The following is a 21,698-nucleotide window of genomic DNA, read 5'->3' as shown; positions in this document are numbered from 1 at the left end:
CGAGATGGGCGAGAGAAAAACGGCAGCTTTACGGGAGAGGGTAATTATCTGTTTCTCAGGTCCATTACACCTAGGGGAACTAGGGAAAAGCATTCTCTCTTTGCTTTAACCCTCAGAGCTTCTCTCTCCCTCTTTATCTTTGGATTCGGGCTCTCAGGGGATGGGTTGCTACGTGAGGGGAAATAAAAATGGATATAACGCTACGGAAATTACAAATTCTATATTGTCTATTTTGGATTTTTATTTATTTACTCTATTAACACTCATATGTTTACAGGTAATAATCTTGTTGGTCTTTTCGAGGATTGGAGGGTCTTTAAGGTCAATTTTACGATGTCAGGGAATTAATTTTGGGGGATTGATACGTTCTTTTGTGGATTTTTGACTTGTCACTGGTAATTATGTCTAGTTTTTTGGATAAACATGAGTGTAACTTTTGAAGCGTTGAAAATTGAGAAACCGGATGAAGTTTAGCTTAAAGAAGGGGCTTAAAGCTACAATTTTTGTTCTCAAAACTTTTTTCTAATTTCTATAATTACCAAGATATTAATTATTAAAGATTTGGAGTGAAAAAATCATTTTTGATAACATCCAAATTTTTGGACGACCTTTAAAGCTCCATAACTTTTGAACTAATTAAAATTTTGAAACCGGACAAAATTTAGCTTAAAGAAGAGGCTTCAAGCTACAATTTTTGTTTGAAAAGTTTTTTTATAAAATTGATAATTACCGAGATATTAATTGTTTAAGATTCACAATGATCAAATTATAATAATTTCCAAATTTTTGGGAAAACTTAAAATGTCTATAACTTCCAAACTAATTAAAATTTATAAACCGGACAAAGTTTTTCTGAAAGAAGGGGCTTAAAGCTGTAACTTTTGTTCCAAAAGTTTTCATCTAAAATCAATAACCACTGAAATATTAATTATTAAGCACAATGATCAAATTATCGTATCCAAATTTTTGGGCAAAAAATGTTGATAACTTTTGAAAGCATTAAAAATTAAGAAACTGGATGGAGTTTATCTTACAAAAGGGGATTAAAGATAGAATTTTTGTTCGAAAACTTTTTTTCCAAGAGCTATTATTTCTGAGATATTAATTATTTTACTAAAGTGACACTTGAAGTATTTGGCTCGTAATAAACATATCAATTTCATCGCCCCTTTGATAAAATTAAAATAACGAATGATCAGTAATTTATCGATAAATTCCCGGAATTATCAACTCGAAAAGGAAGAAAAGAATTATTAATATTAATAACCTTCGATAAATAACGTGGGAAATAAATAAAAAAAAAATAAAATAAGGTTTGAAAAATTTTCCACGAAATAATAAAAGATAATACCCCGTCACGCGATAGTAATTTTTGAGAGCATGCGATTTAAAGTATTTTAATTAAATATGACTCAGTGGATAGTGAATCGATGGTAATATTTTATTTTACAATATATCGCTTTAAGAAGGGGAAAAATATATAACAATCCAATAAATGTATAGAATAGTTTTGAAAATTTCATCGCATGATATTAGAATGTAGAATCACGTAGAGTAGCTGCGATATAGTTGCTTGGCTTGGTGACAGTTTACAATCTCCACGGTGGTTTTCGTCTCGTCCACCCACTTGAGCATGTACATCCACATCAGTACATATATACTCATACATACGTGTATACGGACAGGAAAATGCCATATGTACTTATATAAAGTCCAATAAAAGTCCGGAAAATAAATATCATAAATATTACCATTAACAGTTATAATTATTTTATATTGCCCCGGCTGAGGATTACCTTCAATTACTTCATCTACGAGAGACTCTTAATAAAATCTAATTACTTTTTATTCAATTTTGTCGAAAATACCTTAAATCACTTTATTTTACACTGACTTTTAATTTAAAATTCAAAATTCCCGCCAATAATCTTCAAATACCGCCATTTTGCTGTCCCTAAGTTCAAAAGTAGTTTTTTTTGGATACAAAGTCAATAAAAAAACAGAAAAACTCTTCAATAATCTCTTTTTCTGCCTTTAATACGAAAAAAACATTCAAAATTCTCGCCATTATAACTTAAAGCCGCCATTTTGTTGTCCTAAAGCTCAAAACTGATTTTTTTGCTAAAAATAGTCTTCAATTGATCGAAAAATGGACAAAAAGTCCTTTACTTATCTTTTCTTTTACCTCCACAATGCATAAAAACATTCCAAATTCTCTTTCGTTAGGATCTAATCCCCGCCATTTTCATTTAAAGTCGCCATTTTGTCGACCAAAAGCTTAAAACTTTTTTATTGTCGATGAAAAAGTCTATTTTTCTAGACTAACTACAAAAAAACATTCAAAAATCCCGCCAATCAAGTTTAAATCTCCGCCATTTTGTCATTCTAAAGCTAAAGCCCAAAATTTGATTTTTCACTAAAAACGCTCTATATTTTATCAAAATATGGCTAAAAAATCCTCTTATAACCTCTTTTAATCTCCCTACTACAAAAAACTTTCCAAAATTCCCGCCAATTAGATTTAAACTCCCGCCATTTTAATTTACGGCCGCCATTTTGTTATCTCAAAGCCCAAAGCTTGTTTTTTTGGATAAAACATACTAAAATTCGTAGAAAAATGGGTTAAAAACTCTTAAATGATTTCATTGGATGTTTTTAATCCAAAAAAACATTTAAAATTCCCGCTAATTACATTCAAAAGCCCGCCATTTTGATTTACAACCGCCATTTTGTCGTCCTAAGGCCCAAAGTTAGTTTTTTCGATAAAAAAGGCTGTAATTGACGTAAAAACGTCTAAAAAAGGTTAAATACCAATAAAAAATGGTGTACTTATCTTTTAAAAGCCTTTTTTGCGAAAAAAAATTCTCAACATCACTTCATAAATAAATGAAATTGAGTTTCTAATGGCATGGGTAATTCAGCATTACATTTTAGTGAGTTTCGGGGGGTATAGAGATGTACGTAACGCATATTTATTGTATAATGTATATCAATGGTATATATAAAGTCTATTGACGTTTCAGCAATCAACTCTAGAGATAAATTATGAGCGTTATATGGTAGGTATACCGTCATTTGGTAGCCCTTGGGAGTTTATCGAGCTCTGACACGCAAAATCGTCCAACTAATAGTTATACGTTCAATCGTATACATATAATACTCTAGTAGCGTTGAATATATCTATATAACAGATGGGCTTGCCGGCGTTAGTCTATAACTGACGTATCCACTATAAAATATCAGCATTAACATATTACTAAATAAAAAAATGTATATGAAAATAGATATGGCATAGAAGGATATAGCGGGTATGAAAATTATTTAAAATGTGAAATAAAAGTAAAAAGTGGGAAAATAAAGAGTGTTCATCTTATGTACACAAGATACTTTTACAATGGGGTAGCGCTCATACCCACCCCCTTTACCCTTCTTCCGGCTCACCCCCCCCGCCACCACCCTCTTCAACCCCTTGCCCCTCTTTTGACGGTGGAATAGGTGGTTGTACCGTAAAAGACACGCCAGCAGCCAGCAGGTCTAAGAGGTTGATGCTTTTAAGAACATAAAATACGTTTACGTCCTCGTGTATTTTTCTTACCGCTAAGACTCTCTGGAGAGAGAGTAAAGGTTCCTCGTAAACCCACCACGATCTTAAGATCGATATACACACTACACGCTCTTCTCTCTGGGCTCTGGGTACTATGGGTAGTCGACAACTTCAACAACGCTCCAGCTTCAAGACGTTCGAGCCTGTTTCCATGAGATAAAACCATTTCAACCTCTCATTTAACTTTTTTTATCATTATTTCCTCATTATTTCACCTTTTTTTACACTTTGACGTTATAATCTTAACCGATATATCGTCTGTTTTATATTCCAATCGTTTTTTATCCGTTTTTCCGCCGAATTCATCAATATTTTGACGGAAAACACAGTTTTTGCCTTCGGACGACGAAATGGCCGTGGGAAATCAAAATGGCGGGCCTTTGAATGTAATTCGCGGGAATTTTAAATGTTTTTTTTTTTTTTTGGATTAAAAACATCCAAGAAAATCATTTAAGAGTTTTTAACCCATTTTTCTACGAATTTTAGTATGTTTTATCCAAAAAAAACAAGCTTTGGGCTTTGAGATGACAAAATGGCGGACGTAAATTAAAATGGCGGGAGTTTAAATCTAATTGGCGGGAATTTTGGACAGTTTTTTGTATTAGGGAGATTAAAAGAGGTTATAAGAGGATTTTTTAGCCATATTTTGATAAAATATAGAGCGTTTTTAGTGAAAAATCAAATTTTGGGCTTTAGCTTTAGAATGACAAAATGGCGGAGATTTAAACTTGATTGGCGGGATTTTTGAATGTTTTTTTGTAGTTAGTCTAGAAAAATAGACTTTTTCATCGACAAAAAAAAAGTTTTAAGCTTTTGGTCGACAAAATGGCGACTTTAAATGAAAATGGCGGGGATTAGATCCTAACTAAAGAGAATTTGGAATGTTTTTATGCATTGTGGAGGTAAAAGAAAAGATAAGTAGAGGACTTTTTGTCCATTTTTCGATCAATTGAAGACTATTTTTAGCAAAAAAATCAGTTTTGAGCTTTAGGACGACAAAATGGCGGGAAATTTGAATATGTTTAAAAAATTAGTGACGAAAAAATAAGAATTAGAGGGTTTATTAAAATTTTTATGAAAAATTGTAGTTGAAGCTTGGGATTAATTAAAATTGGGAAGTTTGTGAGTGAAAAAAATGTGAGTTTTCATTATAAATTTAAGGTTTTAATGAGAGTAATCGTTTAGATTGAAATAAAAGAAGCTGGTAATTAATAATAAATAAAAGGAAAGGTAAAATAATGCTGTTGGAATGCGTAAAGCTTATATATACTCCGAATATAGAGAGAGAGAGAGAGAGAGAGAGAGAGAGAGAGAGAGAGAGAGAGAGAGAGAGAGAGAGAGAGAGAGAGAGAGAGAGAGAGAGAGAGAGAGAGAGAGGGAGAGAGTAAAAGTAAGACGATCGCGCGTTTTAGTACTTGTGTAGTTTCTGTTCTCTGTTCTATGCTCGTGTATATAAGGATCGTTGAAGATAAGTGAACAAGTCTCTAGTCTAGAGAGCGAGAATGCGAAAGCTCGTGTTCCAGTGCTGTGCAGTACACCAGTAGGGAGAGAAGCTTACAACTCAGTAATGAATATTTAACTCTGCAGGAAGCAGCTACGAATACTACGCCTTCTTATTCTGTCTCTTTTTCTCCCCAATCCACCAAAGCCCACTTTGTGATACGAAAACTCGCATTTTATCAATCATTGAGTGAGTCTTCAACCTACTAAGTCAAGTAAATATGCATTGAACCATCTCTAAAATTTTTGAATCGGGTCAAGTTGATGAGAAAAAATTTTTTTTGATCTCATCAAATTATTAATATTTTGGAACCCCTATCAGGATTCCTGGGGTGAAGGTATTAAATATATATGCCCTCGGATGGGGAATATCTAATGGACTATCATTTTCATAATTCCTGTAACGGGGAAATTTTAAAAAATTTACGAGATAACGCAGATGGAACAAAATCTCTTTTGTAAAGAATTTTATTTTATTATTTTTATAGTTTCTCCTCTAGTTTTATTTTAGGCACTACTTAAGTTGTTATTTCTTGGAAATTATTGGAGATAGACCTATAAAATAATAACGTTTTTTGTAGGAAATTTCCTAAGCTATAATTTTTTCCTAAAATTGATATTTTAGGAGTTACAGCCATTATTAAAGTCCTTAAACAATAATTTTTTAATTTTCCAATTCCTATTTACTCCTAAAGCTCCTAAAGCTCCTATATCTCCTAAAATATTGAATTTAGCCCCTCAAAGTAGGAGTGTTTTGGATAGGAAATTTCCTAAGCTACAATTTTGAATTCATATGACTTTTTCCTAAAATCAATAGTTTAGGAGTTATAGCCACTTTTAAAGCTACTAAATAATAATTTTTAATTTTTCTTTTCCTAATTCCTCCTAAAGTTCCTATATCTCCTAAAATATTGAAGATAGACCTATAGTATAAAAACATTATTGATGGGAAATTTCCTAAGCTACAATTTTGGATTCTTCTAAATTTTTCCTAAACTCAATATTTTAGGAGTTATAGCAACTTTTATGACTCCTAAAGTACAAAAGTTCATGTTTCACTCTTAAAATACAATTAAAATTCCTCTATCTCCAAAAATATTGAAGATATAGGCCACGTAGGAATCCAGGCTGATTTTTCATATGTATTTTTCCAATAGGAGTCTCAATGGAATAATCTCTGGATTATATTCCCATAAAAATAATAAATAATAAATATGCATAGTTTTAACAGTCAAAGTTATTCTATTTAATTTATTAAAAGTTACTTTTTTCATTAATATATATATAGTGTTGCCGAGAGATTAGGACGCGTTGCCAAGAATTCTTAATATCAAAGTTTATGAGAAAATTCCTAAAAATAAGAATGGAGAAAAATAAAACCCGGGTTCATTTATCCAATCTCCTTATAACACGTACATGATTATTCTCTCAGCGTCTTTCCCATTTTATTTTATTAATTCTCTATTCTCTTTTCTTCCCCCGTTAGTCCTTTTTTTTTTTATTTTCTTATTTCCTAAACTTTTGTTATTTATTATTTATCCTCTTTAATAATTAAATAATTAAATACCCTTATTAATATTTATTTATTTCTTCTCTAAGCTTTGAGGATTATTTTTCATCCCCTCTAATCACTAAAATTATTTTTTATTATTTAATAACTAATACTATCGACTACCGTCCATTTTTACCCGGAAGTTGTTATAAGTACGACTTTATAGATTATTTAATAACTCGGAAATGCGGAGTAATTAAAAAATTGAAACTTTCAAGATACGAGACTGCGTAGAAATACGCTTTTTCTTTTAATTATTTTAAATATTTAAACATTTTCTTTTTTATTAACTTTCAAACTCCTTTCCGACATTAAATCTATTTTAAATTATTTAGTAAGTTTTATTATTGATTACTTGCAGATTTTTTAGATATCATTTGAGAGAGAAAGTTAGCGGAGTTTTTAAAGAGCTGTAACTTTTGAATGGTGAGGTTTAGAGGAATTTTGTAAGAGACCGAAATTGTAGCTTAAGAAATTTCCTACAAAAAACGTTTTCATACTATAGGTCTATTTTTAATATTTTAGGAGATATAGTTATTTCAATAGTAACTAGATAATCAAAGAATAAATTGGACTGTTAATAGTATACATATATATTATATATTATTTATTATTATAATGTGAATATAATCCAGAGATTATTCCATAGACGCCTCTATTCCGGGTGGCATCCTCTTATCTCTGTAGCTTGAACGCCCGCGAAAACAATCGGTGATATATTAGACGCACATACACACGCAACCACAAAGAACTTTTATCTCGACAAATAAACTTGAAAAAATTTATATGTTACCTTTCTGAGGCAACCCTACATATCTTTATGTATTTATTTATAGATTAACAATAAGAAACTATTTCAACTCATCCGAGAAAATTTATTTCATGTATTATTGTTCAAATGCCTGTAACTCTTTAACCGTTGGTTTTACGAAAAATTGATAAGAGACTAAAATTGTAGCTTAGGAAATTTCCTATGAAAAAGGTTTTTATACTATAGAGTTATTTTTTAATAATTTAGGAGATATAGGAATTTTAGGAGTGATTAGGAATTGGAAAATTTTAAAGTTACTGTTTAGGGACTTTAAAAGTGACTGTAACTCTTAAAATATTGATTTTAGGAGAAATTCATAGGGATCCAAAATTGTAGCTTAGGAAATTTCCTATCCAAAACACTCCTACTTTGAGGGGCTAAATTTAATATTTCAGGAGATATAGGAACTTTAGGAGTAATTAGAAAAAGTAAAATTGAAAATTATTGATTAGGAGCTTTAAAAGTGGCTGTAACTCTTAAAATATTGATTTTAGGAGAAATTCATAGGGATCCAAAATTGTAGCTTAGGAAATTTCCTATCTAAAACACTCCTACTTTTTAGGTCTATCTTCAATATTTTAGGATATATAGGAACTTTAGAAGTAATTAGAAAAAGGAAAATTGAAAATTATTGTTTAGGAACTTTAAAAGTGGCTGTAACTCCTAAAATATTGATTTTAGGAAAAAATTAGAAGAATACAAAATTGTAGCTTAGGAAATTTCCTATGAAAAATATTTGTATACTATAGGTCTATCTTCAATATTTTCGGAGATATATTTAAAAAACAAAAAAAACTCCTAATTTTCTTTATTAAGCCTCAAAATGTTGCCAAAAAAATTCTTAAAGCTTGTTTAAAAGTCGCTTGCAAGTTGACATGTCCCCAGATTGCCAAAATAGAAAATCCCTCGGTAATTACATGAATAAAAAGCTGGAAAAAAAAAAGAGAGTGGAGTAATAAGTAAAGTAAAAAAGTAAAAAAAAGTAAAAAAGTTAAAAAACAAGGTTGGTAAATGAGACCATTAAATAAAAACAATCTATGGTTTATGTATAAGAAAAATAATTAAGTTTCCCCGGGGTTATACACATTGAATGTCTTGATCTTGGTTTCATCTCCTCACCCTTCTCTTTAGCAGTAAATAACATACAACTATGGAACTAAGCAGCGTAGTTGATGTGTTGAGCCAACTTTGTCAATCACGTGCGCAGTCTCATCTTATAATTTACCAACTCCCTTATATACACGCCCTTACAATCCCTTCCTTAATATCCATCGCGTCTCTCCTCTCCCCACTTCTCCAATTCGCTCCATCTCCCCCTTCCCCCGCTCCTTTTTAAAATTAAACCCGATAAAAATTATAAATTTGGCGTAAATTTATTAGCAATCCACAAGAACAAAGGCCCCGCGAATAATAGAGCGATTGTTAAGTCGAATAAGTGTGTGGCGTGTTTGTGGTACAGTACTCGCGACAACTGTCCTTCTGCGCGTGCGCGGAACTAGAGACTCGCACGCAACGACACTGTTCCAACATTCAAACTTGAGGCGTCAACCGGATCAGAGCTTGCGGGAGTTTTAATTTAATAAATTCGCTTTTTACAACCGATTTTTAAAGTTTTTTCTCGCGATAAAATTTACGAGCATTGATTGCCTTCATTTAATATTTATTCCTCAATCAACAAGTGCAATTATTGTTCGCGAGTGTGTAAACTGTGAATTGTTAACGCTGTTCCAATTCAGCGGGGAATTTTTTTATTTTTAAAATTTATTTTTATGCTTTAAAAAATTTTTTTAATTAATTATGGATTTTTTGTAATCATTTTTTTTTATTTTTGTGATCATGCTGCTTATTACAAGCATTCTAGGATTTTTAGCGGCAGGTAAGATTATTTTTTTTTTGGAAAAATAAATACAGAGGGTCAGTCAAAAGATTATCCCCCTTAACGAGTTCCCAAATGAGTGCAAAAGCGCGCAAGAGACTAACTTTAGATATATATATATATATATATATATATATATTTATATATTTATATACGGACGGAAAGAGGCTTGTATATAGTGAGAATGCTTAAGTAGCTATCTGCTTTGGGATTTAAAAAAATACTAGATTTTAAAACTGAAAATATACAATGAAATATTCTCACTGATATGCTAAGACTTTTTTTTTTTTTTTTTTTTTTTTTTTTTTTTTTTTTGATGGATGAGGATTATTTTTGAAATATTTCTACGGGCGTTTGCCGAAGGGTTCAAAAGGGAATTCGCGACACGTGATTTGTTTTTCAATTGTTACATACTTCGCTCAGGAAAATGTATGACTATGTACGGCTGGCTTCGACGCTTTTTTTTTTTAACGCTGTTTTGAGTAGCTTGATCTTTAAAACAGAAGTTAGATGGAAAGGGAAATTGATAAGCTACAAATTTAAGGTTTTCTGAATTTTTTAAATTGATATTTTAATAGGAATTTTATTTTAGGAACTAAGTTGGTATTTCTCGGAAAATATTGGAGATAGACCTATAAGATAGTAACGTTTTTTGTAGGAAATTTATCAAGCTACAATTTTTTATTCTTATAATTTTTTCCTAAAATTGATATTTTAGGAGTTACAGCCACTTTTAAAGTCCCTAAAAAATAATTTTAAAATTTTCCACTTCCTATTTACTCATAAAGTTCCTATATCTCCTAAAATATTGAAGATAGACCTATAGTGTATAGAGGTTTTTTTGTAGGAAATTTAATAAGCTAGAATTTTGGACTCTTGTAAATTTTTCCTAAAATCAATAGTTTAGGAGTTGTAGCCACTTTTCCAAGTCCTAGTATTTTTCCCGCCAAATTTCTTAAACTCACTATATCTCCTAAAATATTAAAAATAGACCGATAGTATAAAAACGTTTTTGATAGGAAATTTCTTAAGCTACAATTTTCGTCTCTTACAAAATCCCTCTAAACCCCACGATTAACGAATTACACCGCTTTAAAAATCGCAATCCCGGTAATTAGCCTTAGGTTAATGAAATAAATAGGAAACCCGGTAAGATATCTCAGCGAGATATTTATCGGCGATTAAAAGAACGGAAGCGTACCATAAAGTTATTTTAATAGCGGAACCAGAGCACAACCGGTGGTAGGTGGTAGTTATATATGCGCGTCAATGTATGTCTATTGTTTTTCCATTCATAGTCATGTTACCGTGGCACAACCGGTGCACGCTGCATCTGAATCAAAATCAACTGCTGGCAAGTCACGTCTAGGCTACCCCGAAGCGGAATCAAGGAAGAAAGCTCCATATATTTACATACACACCGCCACGTATCTGCTAACCAATGGGAAAAATAATCGCGATAAAAAAAGGCAACATGAATACGTCTGCCCTTTTTGTTAAGTAAACAATAACTCCTATTTAACGTACCTCAATTACTGATTTTTATTGTTAATTATTATTACCATTATATATACGTATGTTTCTATTATTCTTCCCCTCATTATCTTTTTATATTTTATCTTTCTTCCCAGTACACTCACGGGTTTTATTTCTTACTCTCTCTTGCTCAAACTCTCGACTTCAAGTGGCTCTCGTCTCTTTTTTACCCTCCACCCGCCACCCTCTATTTCGCTTCTATTTAATTCTTTCTTCCTTATATGCATACATTTTATTTTTATATACAGTTTACTTCTCTGATTATTTTAATCCTTTGTAATATATTTCAGTAAGTGTTTTATAAAATTTTTTTAACGCGCTTTCGAGTATAACTTTGTATTTTTTAATTATATGACAAAAAATTATATTTTTTTGTAATTATACAATCCTAAGCTACAAATTTAGTCTCCTAAGATTTTCTCCTAAACTCAATATGTTAGGAGTTATAGCCAGTTTTTCAGTAAACTTGAGAATAAAAATTAGAGTTTCATTAGCTATGGAAAAATTGCCATAACTCCTAAAATATTGATTTTAGGAAAAAATCATAAGAATCCAAAATTGTAGCTTAGGAAATTTCCTATTAAAAACGTATTCATTGTATAGGTCTATCTTCAATATTTTAGGAGATATAGGAACTTTAGGAGTAACTAAACGATAAAAAAAAGAATAATTATGATCTAGTTACTATAAAAGAGACGATAGTTCCAAAAATATTGATTTTTTGGAAAAATCGTGGGGAAATACAGTCAGAGCTTAAAAAAAAACGATCTGTGTCGGAATTTTCTTCCTTCTATGCATGCATTGAAATTTTAATTTTTTTAATTATATGACAAATATATAAAAGTGCCGTGAAGAAAAAAAAAATATTTTTTTCTTAGTTATATAATTTCCGCAAATTAAATCATAAAAATTATAGAGACCCGCCTATTCCGTTTGAAAGCTTTGACTGAATGCTTTCAATTAATTTCTGGTTTTTTTTTTTTTTTTTTTTTTTTAAACTTTACTGAAAATCTAGTATAAGAGATCTTGAGTCTTATTTAAACGATTTTTTTCAATACGCGAAAAAGTTTAATAACTCGGAATTATAAAAATATTTAAATTAAAGTGAATGTATGTTTACTAAATTACTTCAATTAACTCCAATTGCCGCGTTTAATTTACGGGGTCCTTGATCTAAAAAAGCCACCATGAGTTTTAATTTTTAAAATAAATAAATTGAATTTTCGATTCTAAGTTTTTTACTGCCGGAATTTATGGGCTGTACAATTTTTACAAGGACCATTAATGTCTTAAATACAATTGGCACACAAAAATACTCTACTTATTCAACTCAACGATCGTAATATATTTTAAATACACTGGCATTGAAACATGAAATAATAATAAAACATAATATATACCTGCACCCTTCAGAAATATATTTTAGTTCTCGGAGGAATATCTTACAAAGCAGTTTTGTTTTTTGACGAGTGAACCGTCGAGTAATGTGACATATAAATTTTCATCTGAGGGCTAATTGAAATTTATTAATATATTATTTATTTTTTAACTTTAATACTAATTCTTGAGTAATTCCTATATCTCCTAAAATATAGGAGATAGACCTATAAGATAGTAACATTTTTTGTAGGAAATTTTCTAAGCTACAATTTTTGATTCTTATGATTTTTTCTTAAAATCAATATTTTAGGAGTTATAGCCACTTTTAAAGTCCCTAAACAATAACTTCAAAATTTTCCAATTCCTATTTGCTCCTAAAGGTCCTATATCTCCTAAAATATTGAAGATAGACCCATAGTACAAAAATATTTTTGATAGGAAATTTCCTAAGCTACAATTTTGGATTCTTATGGATTTCTCCTAAACTCAATATTTTAGGAGTTACAGCCACTTTCAAAGTTCCTAAAAAAGTTATTAAAAAAAAAACTAAACTTAAAGTCTTGAGTAATTTATTCCGTAAAGCATAATTAAAAACTGACAGATCAAAACTTAAAAAACAAAAAAAGGAATTGTAAATGTCGCAATAAATAACATAAATACGGTAAAAGTAATTAACAATAAGGCTTGGGTAACCAAAAATAATGAGGTCTTGGCCCGCTGATTATAAATTAGCTCTGTAAGCTTGAATTAGGGTAGAATAAAATAACAAAAGCATTAAAGTAGTAAAGTGTGTACAAAAGTAAAGTATTTGATTATTAGTGAGCTTGCACGGGTATGTGTTAGCAATAGTAAGCAATCGCAGGAAATTGGAGAGCAATTATCCAGGATAGCGGTGTAAGAGCCGAAATGGGGATCGTGGTGAGAAGCTCGCCACAGGAATACGTTATAAGCATTCCTTATTCCTGTCCAGTTGGTTCTTCCCGTGCATTGGCTTCTTCAGCTAACTGCTAGATAAGATTGAATTGTCTGATTAATTTGTACTAACACTTCTAATTGCTAATTCGCCGGTAAAAGGTAAAAAATCTCTTTGTTTCAAAGGCTGCTAATCAAATCGACAAGACTTTATTTTATAGTCCGTAATTTTGCTATTGTATTGCCGTAAATATTCTGAATTTATTTCGTCATTTTTTCAGTAATAATTCCACAAAATCTGGCTAAAATAACTCAAGTACGATATAAACATACATTTATATCGTATAAATACTGAATCTGCGGCATTAACAAAACCGCAGCCCTATCAAAAGAATTCATATGGGAAACCAGCCTGGATTCTCAGATAGATTCCGACATCCCGTTTTCGGATAGATTCCTATATGCTTTCCTATATAGGAATCCAGGGTAGGATCCTACATAGATTTCCATATTAATCAGGCGAAAAAAAAATTTATTTAAAAAATGAAAAATAATTATCAAGCAATTGCTATTAATTAATTATTAATTGAAATAAATTGTGAAAAAGGGAGTTTGTTATTTTATCTAATGAAAAAACTGCTCGCGTCTGATGGACTCGAACCCGGTACCACATGGTTGACAGTCTTCTACGCTACTCACTGGCCTAAGTCACGTTCTTACAAGGTCTGTGTTTATTCCGCTTATATAAATTCACTGTAGGAGTCCATATTTCCGATGTGGATTTCCCATATAGGAATCCATGAGTTCACAGGTTTCTGTGTGGATTCCGATAGGAATCCACACTTTCCTAATAAATTGATCGGCTCTTTTTTAAATTTAAATTTCGCCTTTAATCGTCGCAATAAAATTTTCATTAGATCTTCTAATGGACAAACTGATAAATTGATAAATTAACAAGCGAGTGGTATTAATGATGTAGCTTCATTAACAAGCTTTGCTTAGGTGTTTTACCGTTGAATTATTAAATCAAGTGTTCGAGTTTAGAGGAGCGTAACAATTACTATTGGCAGTCCGGTGCGGTATGCGCCTGGCCATATCCATTGAGTATAATATGCGGTGATTGGCGTCGACTTACAATATACTAACATACTAGTTTGGCATCACTAGACGCGTTTAAACTCAGCCAAACTTTCTTACATTTATATCTCTCATCTACATACGATACATACGATACTCGTCTAATAACTATAAATTCAACCTCAGAACCTCCAACTAGTTCCTACTTTTTATCTCATTCCCTTCATTTCTTCTTCTTCTTCTTCTTCTTCTTCTTCTGCTTCCATATATACATTTATATTGCTTAATTATATAAATATAGGGGACCGCATTTAAGTTCTTATATATACTTCTCTACATAATATTATATTTAATATAAGATTATTACAACAGAACGTACATTAGAGCGTATTAACCATATGCCTCTCTTCGGATCAGTTAATTGCGTACACGACGACCAATTAGTCGCTCGTCTACAGTCTACATCCTCAACCCTTTTAATTCTTTTTAATATCGACTTGTTTAATTTCATGTTATGCTTGTGTGCGTTGTTTTTATTTATTTATTTTTTTTTTTTCGTTTTTATTGACGAATATTCTACGACAAATAATCAAAGGATTAAATAGTAAACTTTTAATTAACTTTTAATACTCGACAAACTTTCTCGATTATTTATCAAGTGTTTTAACTTAATTATTTTTACCATTAATTAATTTCACAAACTTTTTAGTTTATTTCTTTATATTTTCACTAATAATTCCGGTAATGGTAAAATAATTTAGGTTGACAGATAAAAAAAATTCTTCAGGAACTATAAAGGATAATAACTCCTAAAATATTGATTTTAGGAAAAAATTTAAAGAAACAAAAATTGTAGCTTAGAAAATTTTCTATCCAAAACACTCCTACTTTGAGGGGCTAAATTCAATATTTTAGGAGATATAGAAGCTTAAGAGACTTTCATATCTAATTACTATAAAAATGAACTTTAACGTCAGAAATTATTATTATTATTAATTAAAAATTTGATATATATAATGTGTGATATAAATAATTAAGTTTAATTTCTCCTGGAGTTTTATAAGTCTATAATATAGTAATGTAGCAATGAATGAGAACTTGTGTCAAGTTGGATTAAAACCATTAAATTGTCTTGATATATAAGATGTGGGTGGGTCATCTTGAAGTCAAGTGGTTAGTCGCCATAGTCGTTTGCGTTTATATTGACGATCTGGCTAATTAAACCGCCCAAATTAAACAGCTCTTTATATTTTCCAACATGTCAGGTCATTTAATATAAAAAAGCCCTTGTTGTTTTTTTTTTTTTATTTTTCGGCATTAAAATTACTCGTTTTGATAATATAACTCATAATGAAAATTTTGTTTCGGTTTAATATATCCATTAACAGAATTATAAAACTTTAAATTGAAACAGAGATATTTATAGAAAACTAATTACCGTGAAACAAAAGGTACAACAAATGAAAACACGTACTCGGAATAAAAAAATTAGACTTATGGGCTACGCCCTTTTAAACCTCAGTGCGAATATTAAAATTTTTTTTCAATCAATACAGCAAACACTAGCACAACTTAAACAACGGAATCTATAAAAAATGTATGGAATGCTTTTTCGTAATTAATTTCAATTTTAAAAATTAATAAACTCAACTACGCCCAGGCCATTATTTAAAATTACCGTACTCCCGCTGGCGTGTTTGGTGTTTGGTTTATGAATATTAATAGATTTTTTTAATAATCGATACCCAAAGACCAGAAAGATGTTAACAGTCCTCACGGTTTTTTTAATGTTCCAAAGATTCGATATAAATGCTGGATGTTTACGGTATTTCAGTTATTTTAGCCAGATTTTATGGAATTATTACTGAAAAAAATACAATAGCAAAATTCGTAGGAACGATTCCTATCGGAATCCACACAGAAACCTGTGAACTCATGGATTCCTATATCGAAAATCCACATAGAAAATATGAATTTCTATAGGAATCCACATAGGAACCTGTGGGTTCATGGATTCCTGTATGGGAAATCCACATCGGAAGTATGGACTTCTACAATGAATTTAAATAAGCGGAATAAACACAAACCTTGTAAGAAAGTGACTTAGGCCAGTGAGTAGCGTAGAAGACTGTCAACCATGCGGTACCGGGTTCGAGTCCATCAGACGCGAGCAGTTTTTTCATTAGATAAAATAACAAACTCCATTTTTCACAATTTATTTCAATTAATAATTAATTAATAGCAATTACTTGATAATTATTTTTAATTTTTTAAATACATTTTTTTTCGCCTGATTAATATGGGAATCTATGTAGGATCCTACTCTGGATTCCTATATAGGAAAGCATATGGGAATCTATCCGACAACGGGATGTCGGAATCTATCTGAGAATCCAGGCTGGTTTCCCATATGAATTCTTTTTATAGGGCTGCGGTTTTGTTAATGCCGCAGATTCAGTATTTATACGATATAAATGTATGTTTATATCGTACTTGAGTTATTTTAGCCAGATTTTGTGGAATTATTACTGAAAAAACAACGAAATAAATTCAGAATATTTACGGCAATACAATAGCAAAATTACGGACTATTACGGAATATTAACAGCATTCAGTAAATGTAACGCATATTTACTGTATACTTATTTACTAATCTTTGAACTTTAAAAATCCTACAATCCCTACGCTTTATTTCCAATGATTCTTTGATTAGAATGAAAAACGTACAATAGACAACTATTTACAAAAATATCTAGCTAGAAAATAAAGTCTTATAGGTTTAACTGACAGCCATTTGAATTCTTGTCGGTAAAATATTATCGTAATCCATAAAAAAAATTATGGAACTTTCTTTTGCTCTAGTTTAGTAGACAGTAATGTCCTCTAGATTTAATCTGAGATATTTGTTCGAATTAGGGTGTGCTAAGTTATGGGTGTTTATGTCACCCAAATGGGAAAAATATTTCGATTTAAATTGCTAGCAACTTTGTTTGTTACTACACCGAAAAATAATCACCCGGATAATTGATCTCGAATTAAACGGCATTGAATTCGCGAGGTTGCATCCCTATACATTATTATACTAATCCCGGAGTATTTTATAGTTCAAATGTATATATACAGTAAAGAGTTAAGCGTTTAAGCCACCAAGTTAAGCAACAGGTCACGTATTAAATTGTAACTAAAAGATTACCCTGTTTATTTATTTCATTGATTATTCTCTCGATTGGCAAGGAAAAGTTGCAGTTTTTTAAAGATTAAAATATTTTTTAATATTAAAGATGTATTAATAATTTTTTAATAGGAAATTTCCTAAGCTACAATTTTGAATTTTACTCCTAAAGTCAATATTTTAGGAGTTATAACCATTTTTATAGTTCCTAAATTCCTATCATTCAATTTGGACTTTGTAAAGAGTATTTAAGTGATTGTATCTCCTAAAATATTCAAAATAGAACTATAGTATATAAACATTATTGATAGGAAATTTCCTAAGCTACAATTTTGGTTTCTTACAATTTTTTCCTAAACTCAATATTTTAGGAGTTATGGCCACTTTTATTTTTAATTCCATTTTTTTTCGAGTATTTTTGATAATTTAATTGTAATATTAATTTATGATAATAAATCAAAGTTGAAGCATAATAAATTCTCATTTGAAGGTCATAAATATTGTTTAATTATATAATTATAAAATATAGGAAGATTTGGGAACGAGTCAGTAATTAAAGCGATAACTCAAATAGCATAAAAAAAAAATAAAAATAAAGTAAGCTTAAGGTAAAATAAAAGTGAGAGTAAATGAATAAAAATGAATAAAAATGAATAAAAATAAATAAAAATAAATAAAAATTAAAAAAATTGGATAAAATGAATAAAATGCATAAATAGTATGTTTGTAAATTTGGCAGGTGAATGCAGTAAATTCGCAGAGGTAAAAGTACCAGCAATAGTGGATCCTCGTGAAGAAAAAGTAATACTGGAGTGTAACTACAATCTCGGTGGCGAGCAATTGTATTCAGTTACTTGGTTGAAAGATGGTAATGAGTTTTTTAGGTATATGCCGAGCGCAATGCCAGGAAAATTACAACAGCAACAGCAAAACTCAGAGCATAACCAGTACAAGCAAAAGCAGTCGTTGTTGAGCAGCAGGGTTGTGGATTCACCCGCCGCGGCGGCATTTAATGTACACGATGGGGTGGTGCAAGTTGAGTTGAGTGAAAGCAACGACAAACGTGTTGTCATACGACAACACTTGGGTGACAAGTGGATAAATGTAACCGGATCTTATGGTTGCCAAGTGTCAGGCGAAAGTCCCAAGTTTGATATTGTCTACGATGAGGCGGTTATTAACGTCGGTATACTCCCACAAAGAGATCCAGTCATCGAAAATCTCAGAGAACACTATGATATCGGGGAAACTCTCGACGCCCAGTGTATTTCTGCTCCCAGTTATCCCACAGCTCAATTGTCTTTTCTTGTCAACGGCCAAGAGGTGATTGATCCTTTTAATTACATTTCTATTCTTTTTTTTTTTATCCAACCTTTTCTTTTTTTTTTTTACAACTCAAATCAATAATAATTAGAAAAAAATTATTGAACTTGAATATTCATTTAAATATTGAAGATAAACCTATGGTATACAAACATTTTTGATAGGAAATTTCCTAAGCTACAATTTTCCTCTCCTACAATTTTTTCCTAAAATCAATATTTTAGGAGTTATAGCCACTTTTAAAGTCCTTAAACAATAATTTTTAATTTTCCACTTTCAAGAAGAAAAGTTATTGCTTAAATTCAATTATAAAATAAAAAACTATACTTCCTTTTCAAACTTAAATTTAATTCTTGAGTAGTTAAGTCAGTAGAATAAAATTATGTAACTTATAAGAGAAGATATAATTAATCTGATCGGATTTAAAATTTTCTTCCTAGAAAAAAACTTAATTTCTAAACTTAAATACTAATTCTTGAGTAAGTTCTTGGGAAGTTAACGATTTTTGAAAATTTTCAATTTTTTTTAGCGGGAAATTTAAAGTTTGAAAATTTTCAATTTTTTTTTAGCGGGAAATTTAAATTTTGAAAATCTTCAATTTTTTTAGCGGGAAATTTAAATTTGAAAATTATAAACTTACATTGTAATTGCCTGCATCAAAAACTAGATCCACACAAAACTGCAGCAATAATCTTCTTTAAGCCCTCAATCCTATTTTCTTCCTGAAAAAAGAAATCAATTGAATTAATACCAACAACAACAACAACAACAAGAAAAAATTATAAGCAATAATACCAAAGTTAGCAATATGCGTCGCTTAACATCGAAAGTTCGGAAAAGCGATTTAAATATTTTCGAAAGATTTCCGTATCCAGTAACAAGCAATAAAATTTTATTTAGTTATTTCTTCTCGACAGATTGCATTAGCAGTTTGGTTTTTTTATGCGTTATCTTTTCTCAACATTATTGCAGGTGGAGAAATCATTGACGACAGAATTCCCGAGTGTGGGAAGCGGCGTCGAGGGTAGCCTAGTCTCGACAACACGTCTCGGATTGTCAATGTCACTTAGCGATCAGGACTTTACTGCTACGTCAGCGAGGAGTCTCCATCTTGTCTGCCGATCGATTCTGCCAGGTATACCAGGTGCCAAGGCCCGCGAGACCAAAGCGATCATTTACCTTTCTGCCAGCAACCAGAAACTCGCCCAAGAAGCGCCAACCCCATTTTCCTCCCGGGCAGACACCAATTCTCATCATCACTATAAATTATTTTTATCCTACACCGTCATCCTCCTCGTCCTCTTCAATTCTAACTGCCTTCTCTAGTCAGCCGATTACACTACAAATAATTATCATTATTATTATTATTATTATAACAACAACAACAACAACAACAACAACAAAAACAAAAACAAAAACAAAAACAAAAACCAAAAAACTGTAAATAGCTCAATTTAATTAAATAATCTTTTTTTTTTCTCTCTATTTTTTGCAGTAAATTTTTATTCCTAAATTTCATTCTCGTTTAATTTAAATGCTCAAGTAATTCTTTATATTAAACCCTGCAAAAAATCCCACCCATAATAGTAATAATAATAATAATAATAATAATAATAATGATAAATATAATTTAATGTATGAATTCTATATCCGTAAAACTTTTTTACGGTTTCGGGGATTTAGACAAGAGGAGTCTTTGGTTGGAAGCTCGTACTACCGAAATTGAAACGTGTAATCGCGACAGCAGAAGCCAACCCCGAAAAAATTTATCTTTTTGTAGCTCATCCGCTAAATTAAAGGATCATTTTAACATGAGAATAACTTTGATACGAGTTTAATTGCTGATTAAGTGGGAATTAAAGATCATAAAAAGTTTTTTTTTTTTTTTTTTTTTTTTTGTAGTTACTAGAACTATGGATTAGTTTAAGTAACTATTGATAAATAGTTACATGGAGTGTGTTTAAATAAATATTTTTCTGTCGTGTTAAACAAAAAATAATTAGGTGACTGAAAGGTTGCGACGGACGATGGCTCAGATAGCTTGACTGGAAGAGCCCTTGGTGCATAACCAAAAGATCCGGGTTCGATTCCCGGTCCGGGCTGTAAGAATTATTTTTTTCTATTTTCTGAGTTTAAGTTTATAAAAATTACTATTAAGCCCATATTTAACTAAAAATAGTTTAAGTAACTATCATCTATTGGGGTTCAATATAATTTATTATTTTAGGTATAAGAACTTTTATTAAATAGTGGTGATGCTATTTAACGAGATTTTGCTAGTTCAGAGAACCAGATTTTTCTCTCAGTGTAGCCTAAAAAAAAAAATCAAGATTCCAACGATTAGTTACATTAAATCGTTAGTTTTCATATCACAAGTTTTAAATGATCAGCTGACAAATTTATAATTTAAAAAAATTCATAAAAACTCGGTGGAATTTTTTTTTAAAGGTAATTTGTTGAAAATAATCCTAAAATTTAGTTGGTGATTTTTAAAAGTAATTGTAAGAAAATTATAAATGCAATTTTTAAAAATAATTGCATGAATAGAGCGCGAAGCTTTATATTAGCGGCTAAAAATCAAGATTCCAACATTTTGTCACATTAAATCGTATTATTTTAGGTGCAAGATTTAAAATAATTAATGACTCGAATTTGAATTTTAGTCGCAGGCAATTACTCCAGATTTGTTTTGTAATTTAAACAGAATATTAAAGTATGATTTTTGATATTGGACACGCAGGTGTTATAGGTGTTATAGGTGTCTCGGTATTACGTGAGTTTGCATATGTGACTGGAATTAAAGCGTACGCAAACGCGATAAAAGTAAGTACACACGGCATTTAATATCACCAAAAAGGGCAGTTTTTTCTTCTTTTTCATCCCTCCGCCTGCAGTACGGTTAATATTTATTTTAATGTTAGAATAAAAATGCTTAGAATGCAGGGCTGTGTACCG

General features: G+C 30.7%; 1 protein-coding gene across 1 annotated transcript; it reads left to right on the top strand.

Moving 5' to 3' along the window:
• The first annotated feature begins 8,998 nt into the window (after nucleotides 1-8,998).
• On the top strand, nucleotides 8,999-20,228 carry LOC141525393 (uncharacterized). The gene is made up of 3 exons (XM_074239880.1): nucleotides 8,999-9,343; nucleotides 18,160-18,743; nucleotides 19,716-20,228. Exons 1-3 carry the CDS (start codon nucleotides 9,304-9,306, stop codon nucleotides 20,067-20,069), a joined length of 978 nt encoding a protein of 325 aa, XP_074095981.1. The 5' UTR covers nucleotides 8,999-9,303; the 3' UTR covers nucleotides 20,070-20,228.
• The last annotated feature ends 1,470 nt before the right edge of the window (nucleotides 20,229-21,698 follow it).

This window comes from Cotesia typhae, unplaced genomic scaffold, assembly GCF_013202065.1.
Source record: "Cotesia typhae breed Kobodo isofemale line unplaced genomic scaffold, CoteBio_Ctyphae contig_26, whole genome shotgun sequence".
Taxonomy (NCBI): Eukaryota; Metazoa; Arthropoda; class Insecta; order Hymenoptera; family Braconidae; genus Cotesia; species Cotesia typhae.
Note: the sequence above shows the minus strand (reverse complement) of the source record. Positions and strands in the feature narration are given on the sequence as shown.